Source organism: Gavialis gangeticus, unplaced genomic scaffold (genome assembly GCF_001723915.1).
Source record: "Gavialis gangeticus isolate Ggan-Ray unplaced genomic scaffold, GavGan_comp1, whole genome shotgun sequence".
Classification (NCBI taxonomy): Eukaryota; Metazoa; Chordata; order Crocodylia; family Gavialidae; genus Gavialis; species Gavialis gangeticus.
The window spans coordinates 51,406,096-51,423,279 of NW_017728992.1; the positions used below are offsets into that span (position 1 = coordinate 51,406,096).

General features: G+C 42.5%; 1 protein-coding gene across 1 annotated transcript in view; it reads left to right on the plus strand.

Annotated features, from left to right (window-relative positions):
* The window catches only part of BMP6 (bone morphogenetic protein 6), a gene marked incomplete at its 5' end in the record, with an annotated part of 162,975 nt that overhangs the window by 116,364 nt on the left and 29,427 nt on the right, over positions 1-17,184 (plus strand). The window contains one exon of the mRNA XM_019518636.1: positions 9,141-9,333. Within this exon, the coding sequence (XP_019374181.1) occupies positions 9,141-9,333 (193 nt within the window). The remainder of the gene's footprint in view (positions 1-9,140; positions 9,334-17,184) is intronic.

A 17,184-nucleotide genomic window follows, 5' to 3' on the forward strand; every position in this document is an offset into this window, starting at 1 on the left:
AGGGAGCCTGCAGACTCTGATTGCAGTAGCGGCCAGAGGAATGAGGGGAGCAGCGACCAAGGGGAGCCCAGAGACTGCAGATTAGCCCCCCCATAGGCTGAGTGGGGCCATGGGCTATTTTTGTCTTTCTATGTTAGTATTAGTGAAAATGAACGAAGATGCTAATAGGATTTTAACATGCAACACAAAACAAAATTACTGACTATACAATAAGCATCTCTGTCCATGCTATGCAAATGGATTTTAGCACTTTCTTGTTTTTTGTGGGTGCTACATGCATGGTACTTTTGTGATTTCTGCTTTCAGAAATGTCTGTGGTTCAGGAATCTTGGAAGTAAGATGTTGTGCAATTATTGGTCTTAATCTGATTTTACTAGCTAGTTCCAGCTTGCTTCCCAGCACAAAGAATAGCTTGATTATGTTTTTAAGATAAAAAGGCCCTTTCCCCTTTTAAGATGTGTCATAGAAGGTTATGCTTAGAGATCAGTTTGCTGTTGTTTACATTTCATCTCCATAATTACACTAGGATTGAATTAATGTGTGATTTTTCCTGGATCATTTTTTTTCTGGCACCCAGAGCTTATGTGTAGACTGCCAGATCTTCATCTGGTGTAAATTCACCTGATAAAGGGAATTGTGTGCCTGGAAGTTTGTCTAACATCTCTTTCAACTGCGTGGTTGATCCAAAAGACATGGTATTGCAAAACAAGTCCTGGATCCTGTTCAAATCAAGGCAGACAAGATGTGACATAGGAGGCATTTCTAAGAAGGAAAAACACAGAAAACTCCCACTCCCTGTATTTAGATCTGTTTTATTTTTAAGGCTATCACTGTCTAACTCTCCTGCTTGTTAGATAATTGTTATGCTGTATACTACTGTCATGAGTAATTCTCCAGTGTTCAAGACTTCCCAAGCCTTTCTCCATGGGGTGCAGTGGGATGAAGGTAGAGACAAAATAGAAGATTGAACTCCATTGCTTTTCTCAGTTTAAATGTAGGGTGTCTTAGTTGTCATGAACGTGACCAACATTAATTAAAAGTTTATGACCAGCATGCACACATTCCCTTCCTTCCCCCCCGCCCCGATTTCACTTGGATAAATGTTTTTAATCCCATAGTATTGAGGCTTTATTCTCGTTTTCTGCTTCAGCGAGGTCATAATCTCCTGTCTGCCATGGACATCTTTTTGAGGACAAAGTTTCATTCTTATTCACAGCATCTGACAAAGTAGACTGTTGCCCACAAAAACTTACGCCCCTGTGAAGCACTTAGTCTCCAACAAGGTGCTACCCTGTCCTGCCTTTGCAGGATAAAGGCAATGATTTTTTAATTCAGGCTTGTCCAGTTTCCAGGGGCCACAACACTGTGGGTTGCACCAGTGCAAGCCACTGGCCCCCTGGGCCGCATGCCATGTAGGCACCACTCCCCCATACTGCACTGCAGGCATGATTGCCCTGTCCCTACCTTCAGCTCTGTGGCCAAGGGCTCCCCCAGCACTGCAGGCAGTGCCATACCCTTCAGGGCAGAACAGGAAATGTAAGCCACAGGAGGAAAGGGGAGTCTGAAGGTCCCCAACTGCTGCTGCACTCTGAGTGATGGAGCCAGGTGCAAACCCAAGGGACCACAAGTTAACCCCTTATAGCCCTTATGTGGCCTGTGGGCTACCAGTTGGACAGCCCAGGTTTAATTCAAACTAAATGTTTTTGAAATACAGCATAGACTTACAGAGTGGGATGGGGACTTGGGGACTTCAAGGGTTATTCTAAAGCCCTAAAAATTTGCAGTAGCAAGATAAAGGTTAAGTGCTGTGACTTTGAGCCAGGTATTCAAAATAGCCTGTACTTCTTTGCCTGTGGTTCCTGTAGCACTTACAGATGCAATTAATAAAAGGGATTTTTCATACACAGTAGCCACATCTATATGAGACCCCGACTGTGCAGTAGCTTGTTACTACTGCACAATAGTGTCATGTGGCAGGAAGCGTGGCATGATGCCGCTGTGCAGGAGTAACAAGTTAGTGCGCAGTCAGTGTCATTAAAAAGCTGTTCAGCGACACTACTGCACAGTAACTCCAGTTACTGCACAGTCATTTAGTACTTGCTTATACAAGTACTAAATGACTGCACAGTAACAACTGGTCAGTCAGTGTCTTTTATAGATGTGGCCACTAGGTATTTCTTAAACTGATTGTAAAGGACCAGGTTATAGGTTGTCTGGCTTAGTTGTTAGGCCACTGAGAAAAAGCAGAAGCTAAGGCATAGTCTACAACATAGGCTGAGTCAGGGTTTGGGAACCAAGTTACCAGATCCAAAGGGAAGTTCAGAGATGGAGTGCAAAACACAGGCAAGGTCAGGGTCTGGGAATCAGAAACCAAGTTACCAGATCCAAGGGAAAATCTACAAGCTGGAGTCCGAGAACAGAGACCCAGCAGGGTCAGGAACCAGGAAGGCCAGAGAACACAGGAGCAGAGAGGCTTACCAAAGCCAAACTTAATCAAAACTGTTGGCTGGACTGTTGCCACAGCTGGAGCCAAATGGGGAAGCTCTCCCTCTGGGCAACCAGACAGTGGCCAGCTGGAGTCATTTGCTGGGTTAGGATTGCCAGTCCATGCCCCAGGAAAGTGTGGCCCGCCAGGCAGTTAGTCCAGGCTGGGCTGCCTGTTAGGTCCTCTGACAGTTATGGGTGTACAAAAATTTCTTAAATGTCAGCTTGGCTGTGGATAGGATGAACATCTTGCTATCAACCCTAAACACTCATAAATCTCAAGTTTTCCCTCCTCACCCCTCAAAGTAATTATTAAACTGAAAGATAAATTTTGAGTCCTTGTGGTTTGCCTTTGGAATTTTGTCTTCAGCAAGTGCTCACATTCTTGTTTGCAGGCTTTTCCTGTGCAACCACAAAAGCTAGAAACTTTCTCTGAAAATATCCAAGTTGCCTCAAACCCTGAAATTTTCTCTCACACAGTCACCTAACTTCAGGATCTTGAACCTTAAGAAAAACCCCAAGTCCTGCAAAACGTAATAATAAAAATAGGAAAATTGACAGTGGTGGATTTTCTGAATAAGAGCTAGTTCTTTGTTTTGTGCTTAAGTAGCTTTATGAAGGAATAAGAAAAAGAAAAAAATCTACAAAAATTAAGAAAATATCAGTAACTGGGAGGAGAATTATAGTTCAATGACCATATCACTCTACTATACTTGGATATCCTATGATTCAAGATGCATGTGACACACGCCAATGAAAATATGATGATAGGGTCACTGAAGTAAACAGTTCATGTTTAATTTCATGATGTGATCTGTTTTTCTTTTTCACTAGATTAACTTTTGTCCAGTGCTTTTAAAAGTGTTAGAAGTGTTCGGTTATTATTTTTAACCAAGGATATTCTGTGCCAAAAACAGCACTGCTTGAGAATTAAAATATACGAAACTCTATAACCATAGTAATCTTAACTTTTGATTTTCCTGTTTTTTAAATCCTCAGCCATAGTGTTACATTCACACAGTATTTTAATTGATATTGATGTTTGTTAAGACCAAATGCAAAGGGCTACTGACATGTTCTCTATGAATATTTTACGTATAGTTAGACACCTAACTTAACAATATTCAGACCCAGTAGTGAGGCCAAATTAATTTCAGGTCCAAACATCCTTACTCTTGATAGCTCAGGCCCATCTTCATTTGTAGCACTACATGTCAGTACTGTTTCTAAGAAGCTACTACAGTAAATGAATACTATTCAGCATAACATACTCTGATGTCTATAAGACTATAACTTTTGTCACAATCCCACGGTATCTGCTTGTAGACAGACTTGGTCTTCTCTGCTCGCAAGTCAGTGTCTGGGGCTGAATGAAAATTGGCATCATGCTTATTTTCAACCTGCTGACTATAAGGCTGCCTTGTTTGCTCTTCTGTCACTGGCTGATAAAGTTGGGAGGAGCACACAGAAGCCTCATGTTAGAAATTGGTTTTTGGCTTTTGCAAATCACTGATCACACCAACCTAAACAGATTCACATTGAGAAGAAAAAAAATTGGTATGCAGCTTGAGAAAAGAAGGAAAGAATCCTGTTCTTGTCTTGAGTTTTGGCATGTCCTGTTTGCACTCTGAGTGGGAGGTCATCAGATACAATGTAATGCTGTAGCACTATAGACTGAGCAGTCTTGAGTCTTATTTTTTCTAATACTTGATTAAACAACTTTTTTCCAGCAGGGTGGGTAGAAAGCAGTATTAATAAAAACAAACAAACCTGCAGAGAAGAACTGTTGCAATTGTATTTTTTATAGTTTGAACTTAATGAGTGGGCAATGAGTATATACATCTTAAATATTTCACTGATCTCATGAGGAAATAAAAAATACCTTCCTTTGTATCATGGGAAAATCCATAGCCAGAAGCTGTGCTGCTTCATTCAAGCTTCCTGAGGCTTTTTTTCCCCATCCTCTGATATTCTAGGAAGCTTCCATTGTTTGTCTGGGTCTTTCACACAGTGACTGGGATAGAGGAAAAAACATTTAAAGAAAATAGGAATGTGTCCATGAAGAACACTAACCACTGATGAACAGGTGTTTGACCTGCAACTGCCTTTAATTGGACTGGAACTCAAGTTAATACCCCTTTAAACTGGACAATGTGGACCATACCAAACCCATACCAGAGCACCTCTCTTACTTGAAGTCCAGATGCATCTTTATGCCAAACAATGTGATCCTCCTACACTTTCCTTCCTTCTTGCCCCTTTGGTTTTTGTTTTGTTACTACCACGTGTCAGGTGGGCCTGTACTCTTACTCCTGCACTTGTGGATACTGAGTCAGATCTTGAGTCTGAACTTCCTGTCTGTGACTGGAAGGAGTCATAAATGTTCCTGTTATTATTTCCTATCTAAATTTGAGTTTTATTGTCTCCTGCTTGTTTTCCTATTGTCACTCATATTCCTCCATCACTTTTTCCCCTGGCTGTTCTTTTTTTTTTTTTAACCCATTCCTTCTTTATCACATTCCTCTCCTTGCTTTTCCCAATCCACCCTTGGTCATCCATGGTCCAATCCCATCTTCTGCATAAAGCCTTAGTAAAAGGGACCACAGTGTTATATCCTCACACTTGTTAGGCCACTTGTTAAAGTAGAATCTAAGAACAGCTAGCAGCATAGGCGCTGCAGGTGCAGCATGCCTAAATAAGGGCAGTGTAGGTCTGGTTGATTCACCGTCTTGAATGATCACATCCTGCTTTCTTCTCCTTACCCAAAATACCTGGCTTAGACACTTCACCTTTCACAAATAAAGAAGGGCCTGCTTATAGAGGCACATTAAACTCCAAATCCTTTATCTTTGGAAGTTGCTTCTAGATGGAATGCTTCTGGGGCAGTATGGACAGTTGATGAGAGATGATGGTTATAATCCCATATAAAGTGTAACAAAGCCTTTTAAAGCAACAATTGGTAGTTAGATGATGATCTTCATGCTGTATAGTCATCGTGTTTTAGTTACGATGGTCCAAGGAATATGTGAAAAGCAGGATTTGATTGGTAATAACTTTTATTGGGTAAACTGTAGAATGTCTTTCCTCAGGTCTGGGAAAACAGCAGATGCAACTTAGGTTAAATACTAGGTAAAAAATGATACTCGTTTAACACTAAAATTTAATTGAAAATATACACTTAAAGGAGGGGCAGTATAAACCCACGGAGCACTTTGTGCCCCAAAACTTCTCTCCCAACTATGTTGTTGGTCCAGTGAAAGATATGTTTTCATGTACCCCACATACCCTCAGATATGGCATGCACATTGTTTTTGGAAGGCAGCTTATACAAACAATTTTTTCCAGTTATGCCCTAGAGGTAGCTTTTTTCATAGCTGATAGCTTCGCTTTCCCTGTCAACAAACAGGAGGGGCATAGTTCAGTGTTAACCCTTTCACAGTCTTTCTGAAATTGAAAAGCTACTTCTAATTTAAGAGTGGCTGTGAGAGGGTTAACACTAGACTGCACTTTTGTTTGCTGAGAGAGAAGCTGGCAGCCATTCTGGAGCACTGTGTTTTCATGCTTCTACTCCTCCATGCCTCTATTCTAGCAAAGAGAATTGGCTTCCCTGCTTCAGGATGGATCAGACGTTCTTCCCAGGCCAGATTCAATCTCTTTGCAGTCAGGGATCTGCTCTTTCACTTGGTTAAATTTCTAAACTGCTCAAATTAGTATTTAATGACATTGAGATCTTGGGCAATTTTAGCACACCAATCCACGATCACAGTTTGCAAGTTCACCTACTCATAACATTCTTTCTATTTAGTTTCTTTAGTGCAGAGGACCAGAACATTTTCCACAACAGTCATTTGGAAGTGAAAAGATTTTCTGGGCAAGCTTCAAAGAGAAGAAAGTGACTAAGTGTCTTGAAGGGATCTGGGCTGGAGTTCCAGCCAGATGAGACATCTCAAAAGAAAGAACTCCTCCCAGCTGCTGAGTAAGAGGGAGAGGACAGAGGGGAAGCCAGGATTGCAGGATGAGGGTAAATAAGGAAAAGTGGAAGGTAGAAAAATGTGTTTGCATGGCTAATTTGTAGGTGTTTTTCTTAGGAAGAGGGAGCTTGAGATATTGGAATGAGACTCAGGGCACATTGATTCAAGTCCCTGTTCTGCCACAAATGTCCTGTGTTCCTCAGACAAGCTGCATAATTTGTCTACATGTGAAGTCACCCCCATTTCACAAGAAGGGAGCTATGTCCTGTATCTGCCAGGATGTTATGAAGATAATTCCATGGAACTTTGAGGCCTCCAGATGTTATTACAATAAGTTCCTAGATGAATAAGAAATCAGTTAAACTGATGGAATATGGGGTGGCAGAAGTGGTACAGTGTCTCTTTTGAAGTAGAAGCAAGTGGACATATTAAAAAGAAGAAAAAAAATTGAGTGTCATTTTGAAAAATAACCATCCCTGATCCATGGTTACCATTTCCACACAGAGAACATTACACTGACTTCTTTATTAAAGGCATTTCCTGTTTCAGTGCCACCAGCCAGAATCATTCTATTGGATGCATTTTTTTAAATCTTTGTAATTTGTAAGTATTTTAAATAAATTTATCATAGTAAATCAAGAGCTCAACACTCAAACAAAATGGATGAATTTCAATCTAGCATAAAACATGATGAAGGTATCCAAGGTGTCAGAGCATAAAAATGTAAAGAGAACCCCACACTGCTACAAAAGCATATCCAAAGGCACAGACCAGTATTATACCTAAGGGGGAAGTGGGCAACCAGGGCACCAGTCCCAGGTGCTGAGTTAAAGGTGTGATGCAAAAATTTTAACCACTGTGCTGCTGGCCTTTGCTGCTGCCCACAGCCCAGGCATTGATGCTGCCCTGTGCACCTCTACAGGAGTGCTTAGGTACCAAGAAGGACACTGGCTGTCTGCTCCCTCATTGTCCACTTTACACAAGTCACTTAATTTGATCTATGCCTTAATAACCCCATCAACAAAATGGAGAGAATTATCTCCTTTCCCTGGGAGGAGGAGGAGGTGGTAGTGAATCTTAATGAATGTTGTAAGGTGCCTTAGAAAGTGCTGTAGAAATTAAAGGTCACTTAAAACAGGGCTACCAACCTACAGGCCACATGTGGTCTCAGGTTAGAGACAGACATTACACGTAAACTGGTTTAAGTGATCAGGAAACTGGTTTAAACCTGTAACAGGACAGACATTCAGTGCACATAAACCAATCTGAAAATGGCTGAAACCGCTTTGAGATAAACCTGGCTGAATGTAGTATCAGGCTTAACTGCTTCGGGTCAAACCAGTTTATGCAATGTCTATCCCAGACCGCTTCCTGGTTTAAGTTAAACCAGACTTCCCCAGCATCTGGGCATGCTCTCTGGCCTGGGCAGGCCCCTCCCCTCTGCTCCCTGGCTGGAGCTCCAGCAGACACTTGCAGGCACAGCAGGATCTGCCTGGCTTCCCTGTGCTTTCCCCCCCTCCCCGCCACCCCCACTGCTTAAGCAGGGAACCCTTCCTCCTCTCTCACACAACATGGACTGTAGCCAGCGTGTGGTATGCTTGATAAGGCTAAGAGGTCTGTGTAAGACAGACAGGACAGTGTCTGCTTAGAGCTTTTTGGAGCTAATTAGCAGGTAGCTGGTAATGTCCCTGTGTTCGTTCCTTTGGAAAAAGCTGTTTAAAAAGAGCTTGAACTAATGAGCAAGGCTTTGTTTTCTGATGGGTTGATAAATGCTGATAACAGAGCTGATAAATACTGTGTTATCAAGGGGTGGAGCCCCTCCCTAATCAGAGCATCCTGCTGGGGCCTGGCCATGCCCCCCTCAGCTCAGCACTGTGGAAGGGAAGGGAGGGCTTCTCCAGTGCCCCTCCCTGGCTTCTAGCCTGAGTTACTGCAGGCACGTGCCAGCATGTTTTCAGTCCAGAGGGGATGTCCGAGCGGTTACAAACTGATTCAGCATAGGCAGATTAGACAAACCTGCAAAGATTGAATCAATTCAGTCTCAGGCTTTTTGAATGTCTATCCCTAGCTTGAGGGAGCTCCCAGTTCAGTTCCCTGCCCGCTACACTTCTGTTGCTGCTGCTGGAGTCTCGAAGCTCCCCATTCCTCCTTCAGCTTCTGCTGCCTACCATCATCTGTGGGGGCAGAGAGGTGCCATGTGGCCTGCAGGGCTGAGGGAGCCCATGGCCAGGGGGTTTGGTGGACCTAGTACTTTGCATGTGGTGCACTGGTGTACACAATGTGGCTGTGAGGGAGGGAACCAAATCAGCACCACATGCAGCTGTGGCAAGCAGCCCATAGGATATACCACTGCAGGCCTTCAGTCACTGAGAAGTTAAGAGAGCCCTGACTTAAAGAATGCTTTAAATGAGGCTAAAATGCAGTTACACATTTTTGTCAAAGCTGATTTTATTTAATAAGTGCAGAAATTTCCAAGGCTTTGGTCAGAGAAAGGCGTTAGGTTTTTTTTACTGAACGTTGTAACTGAAATATTTGCAAAACTTAGGATTTCCTGAGACATATTTACTAAGACCATCTTTGGAAAGTAAATTACATGCATTTTTTAAAGGAGTAAAAAGCAGAATACAGACATTATTCAAGTTTTTAATTTTAATTTGTCACAATCCCCATGTCTTTCTTTTGCAGTTGAATATGACAAGGAGTTTACACCTCACCAACAGCACCACAAGGAATTCAAATTTAATCTCTCCCAGATTCCAGAAGGAGAAGCTGTTACCGCTGCTGAGTTCCGCATCTACAAGGACTGTGTCATGGGGAGTTTTAAAAATCAAACTTTTCTTATCAGCATCTATCAAGTTCTGCAAGAACATGAGAACAGGTACCTAAAAGATGATTGCTGCTTTTTCTGTTAACCAGCATAACTGTCAGCCTTGGGAATGGAGTGCAAAGGCTTTGGGAAGGTGTTGCTGCATTAAGCAATATATTATTTTACAAGATTAATAAGGATTCTTACCATTCAGTTGTCTTTTTTTGGGAAGCTGATCTGGTGCACTGCAAAATGGACTTGGATTGAAAAACTCCATAGTATCTGCCCTGCCCCCAGGCAATATAAATTTGTCATCAAATAAACCAATAGTCTAGGGTGAAGCTGTGTAATTAGTCCAAAGATTTTATAACATTAACCAGAAAAGCTAAAATGTCCATATTCCCTTTCAAATAGATACTAAAAGGATACATGATATACCCTAGCTTGGACATCTGGAGTAAAACTGCCAGAAAAATTTTGATATTCAATACGGTCCTGATTCTCCTCTGGCTTGCACCTTCATAAAGCCAAAGGAAAACAACTTGATTGACTCTCTGGAGTTACACTAAGGTAAATAAATAAGAATGAGCATCTGCAGTTCTGGTATTCCATTTATGTTTTGAGAGGTCAAAAAATGAAAATGTTCTATTCAAAAATATTGGATTTAGATACTTGGAAATTTTATCTAGATTATGTTCCAGGAATTTCCTTTCCTCTAAAGTTCAGGTAGCTGATGATTGATAATGAGGGTGATGATGATAACAATAACACTTGCAAATCCAAGTACAGCTATGCCACCTACCTACATGTATACGTTATTCATATACTTCTACAATACACATGTAGACAGTTATATTTAAACTGGTTTTCTTTCCAAGTTTTCACATCATATTCTTTGAGCACAATTCAATGTTATCCCATCTCACTCATTCCAAACCTCTGTCTTTCATTTAATTCATTTTGGGCTGACTTTAAACTTCTGGTTGTTTCCACTATCCTAAAAAAGCTAGAGATGAGCCTGAGCCATGAATTTCAGATTTAGGGCCAAACTTTCCTAAGAGTCAGAGGGGATTTGGATTCAGCTTTTAGGATATGCTTACTACCCAATAAAAACTAAACGAAAATGTAATGAGATGTAGAGCCTGATAAATTGTTTCCATTAACTTTGGTGAGAAAAGTTAGATCGGGGTGGGCAAAATGCGGCCCGTGAAGCCATTCTATCTGGCCAGCAGGGCCCCTAAAAAAAAAATGTAGAAAATTAATATTTCTCTGCCCTTGGTTCCTGTCAAAAATGACAGGAACCAAGAGCAGTAGGACCCAGGGGAAGCCCGGTGAGCTCCAACAACAGTGGGACCCGCCTGGCCCCGGCCCCCAGCCGGAAGACCCAGCTGCGGTTTCCAGGCTGGGAGCATGTGGCTGCCCCAGTGCAGGAAGCTCAGGTAAGTGGTGGGGGGACCCTGGACAGGGAAGGAGCGTGGGGGTGGGGTGGGGAAGCGGCCCCTCCCCGCCCATGCCCGGTGCCCCACGCTGCAGCTGCTCGCAGTCCGCGTGGGGCTGCCTGTGCCTGCTCCGGACAGCCCTGTGTGGGCTGCGAGCGCCTGCAGCGTGGGGCACTGGGCGTGGGGTGGGGGAGGAGCCACTTTTCCCTTGCGCTCAGCTTTTCCCTGGGCTCCTTCCCTGCGCGGAGAAAAGTGGCCCTGTGCTGCAGGCACTCACAGCCCACATGGGGCTGTCCGGAGCAGGCATGGGCAGTCCCAGGCAGGCTGTGAGTGGCTGCTGGGCATGCAGCGGGGAGGGGCTGCTTTCCCCATCCCACTGTGCTCAGCACCACCTTGTAACCTGGCCCCACTGCCAGGCTGGCAGTGGGGCGGGTTACAAGCTGGTGCTGAGCACTGGGAAAAGTGGCCCCTTGCCCACCCTATGGCCAGCGCACTGTGCTGCACCACCTGCAGCCCACATGAGGCTGCCTGTGCCTGCTCCAGACAGCCTTGCGTGGGCTGCCAGCAGCTGCAGCGTGTGGCGCCGGCTATGGGGCAGGTGAGGGGCCACTTTTCCCCATGCTCAGCACCAGCTTCTTCCCTGCTGGCAAGCAGGGGGTCAGGGCTGTGCCCTCCCCCCCGCCTGTACCGTGGGATGGGGGGCACTGGGTGTGAGTGGGCGGGGAGCCAGTGGGAGCTCAGGGCCTGTACCGGTGTCCTGGGGCCAGTGCTGGTGGGGCCCAGAGCAGGGGTCCCAGCTGGCAGGGGCTCTGTGGAGCCGGACCAGATCCCCACTCCCTGCTGGTGCAGCCCAGCCTGGCTCCACAGACCCCTGCTGGCCTGTACCCCTCTCTGGGCCCCACCAGTGCTGGCCCTGGGACAGTTGGTCCCAAGATGGTGACCAGGGGATGGGGCACCTGTCAAGGGGCGGGGCTCCCCATGTGGCCCTCAACAGCTTGCCAAAACTGGGTAAGCAGCCCTCTGCCTAAATTAATTGCCTGCCCCATGTTAGATAGATACTGCAACAAAAAAGCATAAGAAATATGAACAAATTTGGTGCCTTTTAAGGGATAATACTCAGGGATAGGGGAAGGGGAAAGGGAGACAATGTGACAGAAAAAATGCATATTGTCTTTGATGATAAAGGTCAGCACTACAAGTGCTACTGCTGTTACAGGAAAAAAAGAAACAAAAAGATATTGCTTTTAAAGGCAACATTTTCACTCCTTTGTTCTGGTTTGCAAGATGTTTTGTTTTCTAATGTTCCTTTCTCAGATTTTCCACTAGTGTTATTTTTTGGGACATGCCTTAAATGAATAATTTTTTTGTGAGTTGGTTTAAATAGTACATGATAGTTTGGAGGGGTGTAACATTTGTGGAAAAGCAGTAAAATAGCTGGAATCCCTTTCTCAATAACAGCATCGAAACACTTGAAAGGAGTAAGACTGGATTTTCTGAATTGTCCTCTTTTTTGGAAACTGATTGTCTAATAAATTTGCCAGCTAGAATTAAGCAATCAGGGCTAGTGATATCTTTTATTAGACCAACAAGATGTATGCAAAAAAATTTCTTTAATAGAAAGCTTTCGGGCACAAATTAAAGGTTTAAGCTCGCAATTAAAGAGGTTTTTTTGCAAAAACCTTGTTGGTCTAATAAAAGATATCACCTCTGTCCATGAACCCTGATTGCTTCTTCCTCTAGACCAATACGGCTACAAACTGGATACGTAGCTAGAACTATGCATTTACTGATATTGGAGGCTCTGGTAGAAATCTCATGGCCGTGGAGACTTCATAGGTATCAAATACCGTGTTCGAATTTTAAAGTCGATCAGAACTTGGAACTCTTTATTCTACAAATACAAGTTCCATCACTGCATCTGAAGGAGACTCTCTATTAAACAAGTGTTGTTTTAAACCTTAAATGTAATACTTATGTAGCAGGGATCAGAATGGGCTATAGTATCATGTATTTAATCACATCTGACATTCCTTCTGCTAGGTAGCATTTGTAACTTTTATGTCTCGGCGGCATTAAGTAAAGTAAAAGCTATCAGTGAGAGAGTAATAGGAGTTCAGTACATCCTGTAGTAATTAATACCACTGGTACCTGCAGGCTGGCAGCCTGTTTTAAAGCAGTTGTTGAGTTTTAGCTATGATGTCAACACTGGCATATCCTGTTTTCGTTCCACATTCCACTGTGATTTAATGACATAGGGTGCATCTACACATGCAATTAATGTAACACATTAAACTCCAGAGCAGTTCAAGCTGCAGTCAACTTTGCCTGGGCATATATGTGTGCCCAGAAGAGCAGCAATGTAAGCTGGGGTGGATGAGACCCTTGGCTGGCTGGGCTGATACTGCCACTGTATGCCCACAGTCAGCATCTACACGTGTGTTTTGGCACAGTAAGGTACTCTGCCGTAAGATAGTACTGTCCCTGACACTACTAACCTACAATGGAGTTAATTAGTTTACTGCGCCCTAATACCAGTGTACGTGTAGACTGTGACACTTTACTGCGGAGCTAATTAATCTACTCTGCAGTAAAGCACACGTATAGATGCACCCAATATGCATGAAAATAGGTTGCCCTGTTAAGTTGGGAAATGCATATACATTGTTTTTATAAGTTTATGATGTCATGCAAGATTGAGAACACTGGGAACTACAGACCTCTGTTCATTCGTAGAAGAGTTAATGGGAGCAGCAATTTAATCTGAAAGTGGAGAAACCACCTCCAGGGGTAGCCTTTCCCCAGTCTTGCCGTTCAGACTTTGGTGTTCTTGCTGATACTACAATCGATGGTGCCCATAATGAAGGAGAAGCTCATTTCTGGACTGAGAAATCTCAAGGAAGTTCATCTAGGCCAAATAGCCAACAATGTTCAATCTCTACTAACATGGGGCTATGCTTGAACTAGTGACCCAGATATGTCTTTCTACAGCTCATTACTAATCTCTGACTCATCCCTCACAGCACTTTTTTTTTGGGAGAGATGTGGGATGGATGAGAGAGTAGTTAGCTAAAGAAGCATGAACTTAGGAAGCCCTTATGGTTTGTGTGACTGGGAGCCTTGTCTGTGCAGACAAGGGCAAAATTTGGCCCATAAATTCTTGAAATCACTTAAGAACTTGTGTCCCTCTCTTTTCTAGTTTTTAGTTACATGATTGCTATGGGCTTTTTTATTTTATTATAAATAGACTATTTCTCACTCACACGCATGCACGCGCACACACAGTGATGGGGCTGTCTGTTCTGCACCATCTTTGTTTTGACTCTCTAGGATACAGTTGCCAGACTTATCTGCATGACCAAATTGGTGTAAGAGTTGTACTTTTTGTCCCTTGCTTCTCTTTATGGCACACTCACTACTTGCATGCAGTCTTGTGCCAACATCTGTGCCCAGAAATGTCTATGAATAAACACATATATACTGTATTTTTACAATAAATTCCCCTTTTGGATGACTTAATGAAGTATTAAAGCATGCTTTCTTTGAGAATGGCTTTATCCTTTGGTTATCAATCCACTTTTAATGAAGAAAAATCTTCCTTTTTTTTTCATTTCAGTGAATCATGTGAAATATATTGTTTTCTTTTCCTGTTGGGAACAATGTTTGAAGTCTCAAAAGCTGAAAATTACTACTTTTTTAAAAGAAGCAAGCAAAATGTTTGTTAGATTTGTATGGGGTTCCAGCAGCTATTCTATTAGCCAAAAAAGAACAGCTGCCTTTTACTTAAAAGACAGTGTCGTGTCATACTTCCTTTAGACTAATCGTTTGTATAAAGGCCTGATATTTCCTGACATTTGATGATGTTGTATTAAATGAGGAAGTCTGGAGAGATTCTGAATGCTAGCCAAAGATCTATAATTCAGCTAAACTGAGGAAAAGGGAGGGGAAGTTCTAGTTGGATTTGGGGTGAGCTAAAGTGAATTTAGTGTTTATGAAAAGTGATGGATTCACGGTATTATTGGTTACTGTTTCTCCCTTCCTTCCCTTCTCTGTAGAACAGGTACAAAATAAGAAACTGCAAGACCACCTTTCTCATACTGTTCTACTTGCAGTTATTACTTAACCCTAATAAAAAAGATTCACCCCTAGACCCAATACATAATTCTTGTTTGGTCATTAATTTTCCTCCTCGAAGTGCCAGTAAGAGATGCCAATTTAATGGTTTTACGGTGCAGACATTTATCTTATAATAAAACATGTGAGCCGACCAGTCCATTGGTAGGAAATTAGTCACCTAAAAGAGAGATTCTGAGTGTGAGTTTGTACCAAAAAAACACAACCAACTAACAGTGAATTACCCGAGCACAAGGGAGAGAACTGAATGAATTTGGGAAAGTAAGGAGAGAGGACCTCAATAACAGGGCAGAGCAGAGTGGTTCTCAACCTCTGGAGGTTCAAGGAACCCCTCATTAGTTAGACTCAGGGCAACCTTTGGAAAATGCCAGCTTTTAGCTTTCACTTGTTTTTTGACTATGGAAAAATAATAGAGCAAGTCTTCTGTTGAAGAGAACTCAGAAAGATCACAAAAGGTCACACTGTGGACTCCTGTTTGAAATCTCTGGGTATATCTTGTGAATCATGCACGTGCATACACACTAACAATGCCTAATATTGCATGCCACCCTGCAGCACCCTTAAAAAAGCCTTGTGGCACCCCAGGGTGTTGCAGCACCCTGGCTAAGAATCACTGGAGTAGAAGGTTGAGAAGCATCAGAAATAAAAGAGCTGAAGAAGAAGCAAGAAGGGATAGAAATAAGAGAATTACCTCTTCACAAAGTCATCCCGAAATTAATCAGAGGGTGCATGAAACATTAATACTCCTCTGTCTGAAGACAACCCTTCAGATAACCGCCTCTATAAGGAATGAGATTTGGTATGGAGAAAGATGTATGGAGCTCAGTGTGTATGTGTAAGGGGCTGGTATAGAATCATAGAAATTAAGGGCTGGAAGGGACCTCAGAAGATCGAGTCCAACCCCCCTGCTAATAAAAGTACTGTCATTCAGAACTTAAGGGAGGAAAAAAAACTATATGGATTTTAATAGAGTCATAAGGTGCCGATAACTGCCAGAGTGGGGTTAGATGATATGATGGTAAAAAACACACTTAAGCCCTGTCCGTACTGTGGTTTCTGTTACTACTTTACCAGCGTTGACACTGCACTAGGGTTCAGTTATGGTTCCTATTTTTGCAGGAAAACAGGCACTCAGAGCAGTGCCACTGAAGTATAAAAAGAGAACATTTTTTTTTATATACTCGCTAGTGTCAGTAATGTTTTTAACTCCCCATCCCTTCTAGTTTTTAGTGACATTAAACTCAACTGTGCCTAGGTGTTGAGTTTTTGTTAAAAATCAAATCCTTGTGAAAGGCCACAATTTGTCATTACAAAAACACAGATATTGTTACCAAAACATGAAACTCTTGAAGATAGGTTAGCTTTCTGGCCAGCCGTACACATCTTTTGAAACACCACTGAACCCCAGTGCAGTTGCATCATACAGCCTTTCTTAGTGGTTGTAGAGAGAACAGCCCTGTTACAAACTGAGATAATGTTTGACTGATTCTAAGTGGAGCAGACTTAACAGTTTGAAACAAATTATAGGAGGGAAAATTGGACATCCATTGGATCCTTCTTCTCTTCAGCACTATCTTTCCAAAGACTAAAATGTTATTGTATCTTGGTTGCTACCGCATAGCCATAAGGACATTCTTTTTTAATCTCTTTTTCTTTTTTAACTACAGAATAAAGGAAAGGTTTAAAGCCAAAAGAATTTAAGAACACATTGGTTTTAAAGAGCTTGTGATCATCTTCATGATAACTAAAGGGTGACATTTCACTTCAGAAGGCATTGTAGGCTGTAATATTGTAACCTGCTCCCTTCTTCTTTTTATAATACTGGTGTAGACCGAAGGGAATTCAATCCTATTTACACTGGGTGTGTCTACACGAGATGCTACTTCAAAGTGGTTACTGCGCATTTATTTAGTACTTGATTATACCAGTACTAAATAAATGTGCAGTAACAGCAGTGAACACCTTTTTAGTGATACTACTGCACAGTAGCCTAATATTACTGCACAGTAGTGTATTAGCACTGTTGGTGCTGTGGTGCTCTACTGCGCAGTATTATTTGGCTACTGTGCAGTTAGCATCTCATATAAACACACCCACTGTGTTCCAAATATACAGATAATACTGAGTTTGTGGAAAACTGGCTAGGGAACTTTAGAGGTTTGAAACTTAGGGAATGGGCTATACATTTCAAAGAGACCAGAAATGTGCAGGAAAGAAATTGATTTATTTCTGGGAACAGATCATTAAGTTTGCTTCAGTCTGGAAACTTTCTTGCTTTTACCGAGTGAGGTGTCAGGTCAGGGGTGGGGAAGGAAGAGGCTGTGGTTGATCAAAGATGTCAAGCCTTGGTTGG